The 10,082-nt window shown below is 36.3% G+C and overlaps 1 protein-coding gene across 1 annotated transcript; it reads right to left on the bottom strand.

The window, feature by feature from the left end:
- Nucleotides 1-1,928: 1,928 nt before the first annotated feature.
- Nucleotides 1,929-9,682, bottom strand: jdp2b (Jun dimerization protein 2b). The gene is made up of 4 exons (XM_007259868.4): nt 9,534-9,682; nt 5,294-5,498; nt 4,338-4,442; nt 1,929-3,858 (listed from the first exon to the last, which is right to left on the bottom strand). Exons 2-4 carry the CDS (start codon nt 5,486-5,488, stop codon nt 3,670-3,672), a joined length of 489 nt encoding a protein of 162 aa, XP_007259930.3. The 5' UTR covers nt 5,489-5,498; nt 9,534-9,682; the 3' UTR covers nt 1,929-3,669.
- Nucleotides 9,683-10,082: the final 400 nt, after the last annotated feature.

Raw genomic sequence — 10,082 nt, forward strand, 5'->3', positions numbered from 1 at the left:
GGTAGGAAAAAGGAGACACTTTTGGGGTTTCTGGTCGCAGCCCTGAACTCCCGCGCCCAGATAAAAACTGTAGTCGCGCGGAATTCCGCTGCGCTGCCGCTCTGCTAAACGCTGGCCACTTGTGGGTGCATTGTGCTGCTGCTAAAATATAATCCAGTGTGCCTTATGTATGAAAATAGACCAGAAAATTTATTTTCTTTTTTGATAGTGCGACTTTAGTGCGAAAAATTGTGTTTAGTGCTTTAATAAACTATTTATTAAACTCCATAAAGAAAATAATCATGGAAACTTAAACACAAATACTACAGACAAGCAAACAAACTTAGGACAAATTAGGCCAAGACAAAACTATCAAAAACAATGATATACAGATTTGGTTAAACAAACACGACACAAAGGGAAACATGTCTCATACGTGCAACTAGATAAATTGAGCATTTAATTGAAACATAGGAGCTGTAAAATCCTTAAGACTTGCCTCTCAATTTGAGTTTGTTAAATTACTGCTTCATTACTCCACATGGTGGCATTAATCAAATCAAGAGGGTATACCGGCAGTGAACATTGGTTGTTGAATTCTGTGGGACTGACATCAGTAAAAACAAAATTCCTGGTATTTAATTATTTAGGAGTATTTTATCATCTACAGTAACACAGAGAACGTGAAATCTTAGAGAATTGTGATATATCGAGTGTTACAGAATCACAGTACAGTAAGGAAAATAAGTATTTGAACACCCTGCGACTTCGCGGAAATCACAATGTATGATTTTTTAATAATTTATTTGTGTGATACTGCTGCAAATAAGTATTTGAACACCTTCCAATCAGCCAGAAATCTGTCTCTCAAAGACATGTTAGTCCGCCTCTAAAAAGTCCACCCCCACTCCACTTATTTTTCTAAATTAGAAGCACCTGTTTGAGATTATTAGCTGCATAAAGGAGTGGCTCCGTAAGAAGCATATTCTGGAGTGGCCTAGCAAGTAAAAAAAAAACCTAAAACCCTATAGAAAAGATTTGGAGGGAGCTCAAACTTTGTTTCTCAGTGAGAGGTCCAGAAACCTGGCTGATCTGGAAAAGATCTGTGTGGAGGAATGGGCCAAAATCTCTGCTGCAGTGTTCCTGGTAAAAAACTACAGGAAATGTTTGACCTCTGTAATTTCAAACAAAGGCTACTGTACCAAATATTAACATTGTTCAAATCACGGGTGTTCAAATATTTATTTGCATCAGTTACACACAATTATTTAAAAAAATAATAAATTGTGATTTCTGGATTTTTTTTACAGTGGACATGCACCTAAGATGATTATTTCAGACCCCTCCATAATTTGTAAGTCGCAGGGTGTTCAAATACTTATTTTCCTCACTGTAATTCTGATTTCATCATTATCACTGTATTGCGGTATGCCTGTGGTTTTTACCCCTTGTGGACACAGTGATGAACAGACAGGGCAAAAGACAGGACATAAACATATCAAGCTAATGAAATATTAGACAGGAAGAACAAAAGACAGAAACACAAAAAACAAGGCAAAACAGAACTAGATGTGACAAATCATCTAGGATTGGGGATGCATGTAAACAACTTTACAAAAAATCAAGTAAAGCTGTTTCTTCAGTTGAGTATCTATATATGGAGTATGAATAAATAATCTACACAGTGTTTTTCTACATAAGAATATTCTTTATATTCCTGTGATATATTGCCTTAAATTGTCAAAGGGATCTGTTGCTAAGGAATCATAGCAATACAATTCTTTATTGAATTAATCTGTTTTAACTAAATCAACTATAGAAAACTCAATTTGTTGACAAGCTTATGAAGTGCCAGGCCTTCTTCAATCACTCTTAAAAATGTGTATATTATTATACAAAAAGTATTATTATATATTGATATATGATTATAAATGCAAGGCAAACAAGTCTTAGTTTTCCCCTGGGTTTATTGGTTTCATATAACAAAACACGTTATTCATAAAACAAAACAATTCAGCGACTCCGCACAGCAGAGCCTTCCATGCAAGACCAAAATACAAAAATACATGTCACCACATCAAGTGATAGAATATTATATATAATAGTAATACAATAATTGAGTGCAAGGTACAAGTGCATGCACGGAGTAAAAAAAAAAAACATACAAATACAAATACAGTACACATTTAAAACAGCGCCAAAATCTGTGCACACAAGAGGTTATCAAATGGCACCATCTGGTGGCTGTTCAAAGGATTTGGCATCTATTTCAACAGTATCATAAAATGTAAGACCCATACGATTAGGTAGGTCCATAATGCTACAAATACAGAACATCTCTAATGCACTGCTATTTCTTGGTCAGAGAATGAGTGCGAATGTAAGCGTACACTAAATAGAGATCAGTTTACACTGTATATGTCATACATTTTGTATATGTCATATATTTGTCATTATTATTTATTAATAATGTGATAAATCGGTCACAATACTCTATCCTGAGTTTTAAGGGTACAATCAGCATTTCTGAAACACCATGCTTGTACATGCCTGTAAACAACCACAGTGAACAGTACTTGCATTTACAGCATAGCAAAAGCAGCTGATTGAAAAGAAATGCTTATTTTTTTCCCCATTTATTTGTACCACACTCTGATACCTTTGGAACCGCAACCCTGCAGTTTTGCTGCAAATATTCAGGCTTGCTGAAGGCAAAACAAAACACTGTAATGAAAATTACTTATTTAGAAAATATTTTGAAAGTCTAGCATCTATATTGCCAACCCTTAAAAAGTATGAATATCAGAAAATAGTGTCATTTATTACAATAAAAATTACTGCATGTATTGCGATATGAGATTTATGCTGTATCATCCAACTCACTATATAATTTATATTTATCTCATGTACTTGAAAGGTGTTGTTTATAATACAATTATGATAAAAAGTTAATGAATAGAAATACTCTAGTTTAATTTGGCATAAAAAGCTTAGGTTTACCTTCATTGAAAGGTAAGTAAGGGTATGGTATAAAAGTCATAATTGCTGCTTGTTTGTTTGTTTGATCCAGATTTTATAGCTGAGTGTATCTGGACTATGTCTCATTTCAGTGCACTGAGAGAAGCCGTAGTCATGGAAGACATATGTTGTGCATTATAGAGGAGAAAGAAAAAAAAACAATGCAGTTCTCAGTTCAGTTTGGCTTCTTAAACATGGCAAGACTGGCAAATGTGCTGCACCTCAGTTTCCAAACAGATAAGGAAGTTGAAAGTTTGTAGAGGCAATTCCTATATATCTGCTAAACAAGCAAGTCTTAAGTCCGTCACCGAGTTTGCTTTCCCCCATGAAGCTAAGAGGCTAATGTAGCTTACAATGAATGGAAGCTAATGGCCCACCAATTAGCCAACAGAAAACGGGAAGCATTTTTCAGTGTTCATCAGTGAGGCTGGGCAGCGCTGGTGGGAAAAGTAATTCGTACTTCAGTTTCTCCTCTTTTCCCCTCACAGCTCTCCACTCTCGGCTCTTCTCCTCACTGCGGTGGTCCTGGAGATCAGCTGCTGGGATACAGAGCCGGTCTCATAGGATTAACAACCCAAGCACACACACTCTGATGCAGTACAATGCTGTGCAGTAAGAGGCTGTGACAGGAGCGTGTGCTGAGTAAATCAGCATGAATGTGGCGAGTGGGCATCAGTGGGCAGGAGAGAGCTGCTGGAGTAGTGGGTTCTGTTCCTTCTCGGGGGTCTGGACACTGTCTCTACGGACGATACAGGTGGGTCTGTGCTGGTTGAGCATGTGGACGAGGTGCTGCTTCTCCTTCTTCAGGGACTCAATTTGCGCCTTCAGCTCCCCATTCAGTAGTTCAAGACGCTCTGACTCCTGCAGAGAGAGAGAGAGAGAGAGAATATTAATATTATTGTGTAACTTATAATCATGCATTATTATATTCTTAATGCATTCTAAAAATATTATAATATTGTATTTATTCTATGATAAACTTTATGTTATTTATAATAATTATTATGTTATTTTATGTTATGTCATTCATTGGAAGGAAATTATAGTCTATAGGCTATAGGCATCATTATTAACAACAGACATATGTAATACAATTTTTATTACATTACGATAAAGTATTTATATATAGTATAATCAGATATAAATGCTTAATCATATTACTAGTGATTCTATTTAATGTAAACTTATTATACAGTTTATTACTAATAATTTGTTGTTTATTAGCTAGCTAATTGATTAGTTAATTATAGATCAGTCACATAGCTACTGGACTATAAGGACAATTATACCAGTAATTTAATAACAGATTTTAAAGTATTGTTGTATTTGTTTCAACTCACTTTCTGAAGGTAGCCTGTTCTTTCTTTCTTCTTGTTTCGACAGCGCGCCGCTGCAACTTTGTTCTTCTCTCTCCTCCTCTTTCTCCTCTCATCTTCATCAGCCACCTGTACAAACACACATCATACATACACTGTAACCAGCCCTGTGGAAGACTTAATAAACTTATTAAACAATATTTAAAATTCCCAGATTCAAAAGTACTAATTCAAAATAACATGAACTTCAATCATTTCTGTGAAAATATGCAGATGTTTTTATATTTGGTCACTAGAGGGAGCTGTTGGTTAGACAAAAGAGCACTGGAAACTCTGTGATTAAAGAGTGGAATCACCTCAAGACATTCTCATAATAATAGAGTGTACAGGATGTGATAGTTTTAACATACATTATGGTGCTGCCTCATGTGTCCCTCGCTTTTTTTTATTTGTTGAACTGCAGATAAAGTTATCTGAAGTTCTGGGTTATTGTTACTCTATAATGCGTGCCTGGTTATGGGAGTTTCCAACTGAGGAAGCGCGCAGTGCTCTGCTGAGTGCCACTGACTCAACAGAATGAAGTTCTCTTCTCAGAAACAAGCATGTACATGCAAATAAATGTTTAAAGTATTAATTAATATATGTACACTGTGTATAATTAATGCAAGTTTGCACACCCATGTTCAAGAGTGCAAATACTTTCGTATCTTTTACAGAGATTTTTGCATATTCTAATACACAGTAACTTTTTATTTACTCAATTTACACTTAGGAACATAATATTTCCCCAGTCTGTTTACAGTGTTTTCAGAAAATAGATTTTAAAAAATCTGTGTAAAAGTGATTTTCCACAGGACTTCTATTCCAGAGATTCTTTTGGATATTAGCTGCATTAACCTTAAAGCCCCAATGTAAAACTACAGAAGCAGAACTTCATCTTATTGATAAAATTTAAGTGAAAGAGTCTCTTGGGATCTTACCTCACTCTGCAGAAAACTGAAGGGTCTTTTGCCAGGGTGTAGAAGCTCTATGGTAGTATCTGAGGGTCTGAGGCTGTACATCTCAACAAGCCTGAGCTGCTCTGTTAGTGTGGAGGCTGGAAACCCAGCAAGGGGAGACAAACTGGGCAGAGAACCAGCTTGCAACACGGGGTCACGCATCTGAGTGGGCATCATTACGGTCTACCTGAAAAGAGAAAATAAAATGTACTTTAATTTTAGAACATTATTATACCAAACAGGCATGCAGAGCCATACAGTGTCAAAAACCAGATTAGCAAGTTTTACAAACGAATGAACTTCGCTCCACACAGATTGAGGAAAAAGTCTAGTCTAGTTAGGTCTTTGTTTGGATTCACTGTTTTATCTCAAATGGTGCAGCAGTTACAATCTGCCATCACAGGCATTAAAAGTGGAACATAAAATTCAGTTTAAAAGCTGTCAGACAAGTAGCCAACTTTAGCTTCTTTGAGGTAAAATGAATCAAATAAAACAATCCTTGGTGGACTTGGTGGAGGTATGCATGGGATCAGTGTTCTTAGCCTAGGCATTTGATGTGTTACGTTAAGCACACCTGTTGTAACTAATGAAGCCCTTTGAATAACACCTGATTTGCAAATGTATATTTGAAAGGTTTAAATTAATCGCTTGTTTTATTAGTTGTGTTAGAATATGTAAACTGTTCTTGTTTGATTGGTTTATTGAAAGTTTATAAATAAAACTTTAAGAAAAAGGAGTTTAATCATTTTGATTGTATTTGTATGCCTGTACATTTACCTCCAGGGGTAACTGGTGGAGTAAAAAGTTTCATCAAATCACTTTCAGGTTTAAAAGGACAATGCAAGGATTCTAAAAATTAGTTTTCTATGGCGTCGCTCAATTGACCCTTTTGGGAGGGATTTATAAGTTCAATGTACCAACCCATTCAAACATGTGACCTCATTCAATATGTTTCTAAGTGAAGTTACCAAACAAATCTATATGTATAGCCGCTTTGGAAATGTCTGACACTAAAACCAACTAAGCTATACAAACAAAACAAAAGCAAAAAAAGCTCTTGACTTGCTCCGGTTAAAAAAAAACAAAAAGAAAACACACGCCTATAACCTGACTGGACCGGTTTGCAGGGTAGTCTAGTGCTGTAAGGTTGCATAACATCATCAGGCCTTTTACAGACGTTTCCTCTGTAAATTCTTTTAACCTATTGCTGCCTCATCACACACACTCAAACACACAGTGTTACGCAGAAGAGAAAGAGAATGAGGAACTGTCCCGCTTTCACACTAACCAAACCGGCTGCAGTTACAACACAGACTGCTGTCAAAACTCGTCAGGGCCATCGGTTAATACATAAATGCTTGGTTGTGATTATCCCATTTGGTTGCGATCATAAGACACTATATTTACGTCACAACCAGTAGAAAGTAAATTGGGTTCATTTATCATTTAAGGCCAAATATATAAAATACAAAAGAAAAAACTGTTACATTTTAGATTTTTTTTACATTAATATTTAGCTTTAAAATACTTTTCTGAGTTTCATTTTGCTGTGGGTGTTCAGCTCCTGAACAGCTTTACTGCTTTTGCTCACACCTCTCATTTAGTTCCTGTGCTGCTTCTTATTAATATTTGAATGCAAGAATTTAAACATTTTAATAAAAGCTGCTTCTATAAGACACTGTAAGACCGTTTGTTTCTGATGTTAGCATTGATGCTAACATTGGCTAGTGCACAGGGCGCAAAAAATATATATAAAATTGGCACCAAAAGTATCTGAAAATAGTTAGAGACTTTAGTTCCAATGTGGCTTGTTTTTTAATAATTAATTACACCTTAAATTGAGCAACTGAGGCCAAGTTATTTTAGTGATTTAGACTACTGCAATACACTGCCACAGCTGCTCCTGCTGAGTAAGTTTGTGTGATGCAGGTGGATATGTGCCAACACACCCTACAGCAGTCTGAAACACTGGGCTGATGTTTCATCATCACTAGGGCTGGAATGTGAGGAGCAAAAGTTTGTTTATTTCAGTTTCAACTCCTTACACTGACTGCTAAATTATTTTTTTTAGTTATATAGCTACATAGCTTAGTTTACATAAGATCATAAACCATAAGATACAAGGGAGAGTGTAATCTACACTAAGTTATGTTGTTGTTGTTTTTTTTTCATAATCCAATAAAACACAAGAGCACTTTAAAGTAAATCCTTACTGGTCCTGATATACTGCACTACAGAATAGGATTGTGTTAAATGTTAAGCTAGCACCTAATACTGGTAAAGTTACATCTATCCTTATTTTTAACTTAACAGGAAGTCAGAGTTAAATAAAAATATATCTGTCCATTTTGAATACCATGCTAGCACATGTAGCTAGTGTGATAGCTTGAGGGGGAGAAGAATTAGCTTGTGCTAAGAGTGTTAAATCACAACACTCTAAATCACAGATTTTGAGACAAACACTGACTACACTGAGTTCAAATGCTGCAGTAAATTAAAAAAGGTAAAAAACACACTAGCCTCAGACATTTTAGTCATTCCTTTAAAAAAAAAAACATGGAAACCAAATCTGAGTGAATTTAGTGAATTAGCTAGTTAAACTACATCCCTGCCAAGTTATTATATCTGTTTAATTATGCTTTGTTCATTGTGTATTAGCAAATGAAAAATGTAACTTTCATTTAGATTCAGGTAAGAGAGAGACAGCTGGCAGTTTGTGTATGTGTTGTTTTCACTTTTGTTTTGTGTCTGCATATCTTTCCCCTTCCTTTTATGTCTGTCTGAATGTCTCTCTCTTTCTCTGTGCATGGCATTAATTTGCAATGGTACACTTCACCTTAACCTGTACAATCTTTTGGACCTAGAATCTTGCTTTTAGTATGTCCCAACAATACATTGAGTGATCCAGGGCAATCAGAAAGCCTAATTTTTAACAGGTAGCTACAGTAGCTAGCTATGTTATGATTGAATACATCTGCCTTTCAAGCTGACCCTTAACCCTTCCAGACCTGTCTACTTTTTAATGGACATCATATGTTTTATTACAATTAAACTTTAAACCTCTTGTATCAAAAATAGACATTTATCAGCCAATCAAAGAAAAGCTTAGCCCAGCACACTGCATCGGAAAAATAAAAATCTGCACGACAACTAAATAAAGCATGGCAATATCCCAGCTCAGGAGTCAGGGTACACGCTCCCATTATATTTTACTACTTAGTAAAGTTCTATAATAATATATAAAATAATAAAGTTATATATAGAATAAAAATAGCAATGTTAAACAAATGATTCCGCTACATTGATCATAAAAAAATACAAGTAATATATAATCTCTTTTTCTTTTCTTTTATATTTTTATTTATTTACTGACTCTTGTTTTTGGAGTGAATTACAGACAGAAAAGAAAATTCTTAATTTTGTCATTCCTGGAACTTAATTCAAACATTGAGTTAAAAGAAACTACAGCTTCATATTCTGCATCTTAGTATTGTATTTTAGTTTGATTAAATAGGTTGTAGAAGCCATAATGTACATGCTGCACCATTTATATATATATATATATATATATATATATATATATATATATATATATATATATATATATATATATATATATATATATTTTTTTTTTTTTTTTTTTTTTTTTTTTTTTTTAGATTTTATCTTGAAATCCTGACCATGTGGGGTCTGTATGGGCAGCCCAGCTGGGAGCCAGAAAGTTTTGGAGGTCAGTGATGGGACCAGGAGGGGTTTGTACACTGCACATGGAGTCTAGTAGTTGGGACCTGAGTGAGATTAAGGTGGGCTGTAATGATGTGGCCCATGTGTAAATGGCCCAACTTGGTCCCAGTAAAAACACATGTAGCTACAAACCCACTTAAAACACCCACTCAGAGCCCAGTGCCCAACTGGAACTCACCTAGCCTAGCTCACGTTCCACCCATGTAAGACTCAACATGAGTACTTTTTGCTGAAGCTGTGAAAAATCCTTTGCTTGCTTTTAACAACAAACTCATGCAACAACTTAACTTAACTCATTAAATTGTTTAGCTGAGTTCAGTGGAAGCTCTAACAGTTAAATAACTACATCACAGAAAACACACTGCACGCAGTGCACACATTATTTTGAGGCTTACATAGTTGCCAAAGTGTTGGAAAACTGTCCATAACAAATTCACCAAGAAGCATTTTGTAGAGATCGATTTTAAACACGACTCACCTGTGTTCTTCGTCTGAAATGTGTCACGAGCCCTCCGTCCCGTCGCTCGAGCGCTGCTGTGAGTCTCGTTGCATCAGCGCGCTTATATAGCCTCCGCGGCGGCATGCGGAACTGGGGAGAGCCGTTTCGTCAACATCTGTACGGGGGCGTCCCCATCCGCGCACAGCGCCCTGACTCTCTAGGTAGCGCAGCATTGAGCTCGAGCGCGTCGGATAGAGATCAAATCCAACACATTGCTCACCTTAGATAGTTCAGCAAATTAAATCAGTTCTAAAACTAAACGCATTTGAGCCGCTAATGCTACAGCTTTCGCGCACTCGCTCGTTAAACCAAGGGCACTAGGAAGCGTATTGGGACGCGCCCACAATAAAAAAAAGGGCCCGCCTCCTAGCAACCAAAACGCATAACAACAACAACAACAGAAGCAACAAGAAGCTAGAGGAGTTTCTGCTCTCCTCCCACGCGCTCGGGATTCCCATCACACACACACAAAGAGAGAGTTTTCCTGAACCCCGAAGAATGTAAACACTGACTCTAATCCCTCAGACG

The sequence above is a fragment of the Astyanax mexicanus genome, chromosome 1 (genome assembly GCF_023375975.1).
Source record: "Astyanax mexicanus isolate ESR-SI-001 chromosome 1, AstMex3_surface, whole genome shotgun sequence".
In the NCBI taxonomy this organism is placed as follows: Eukaryota; Metazoa; Chordata; class Actinopteri; order Characiformes; family Acestrorhamphidae; genus Astyanax; species Astyanax mexicanus.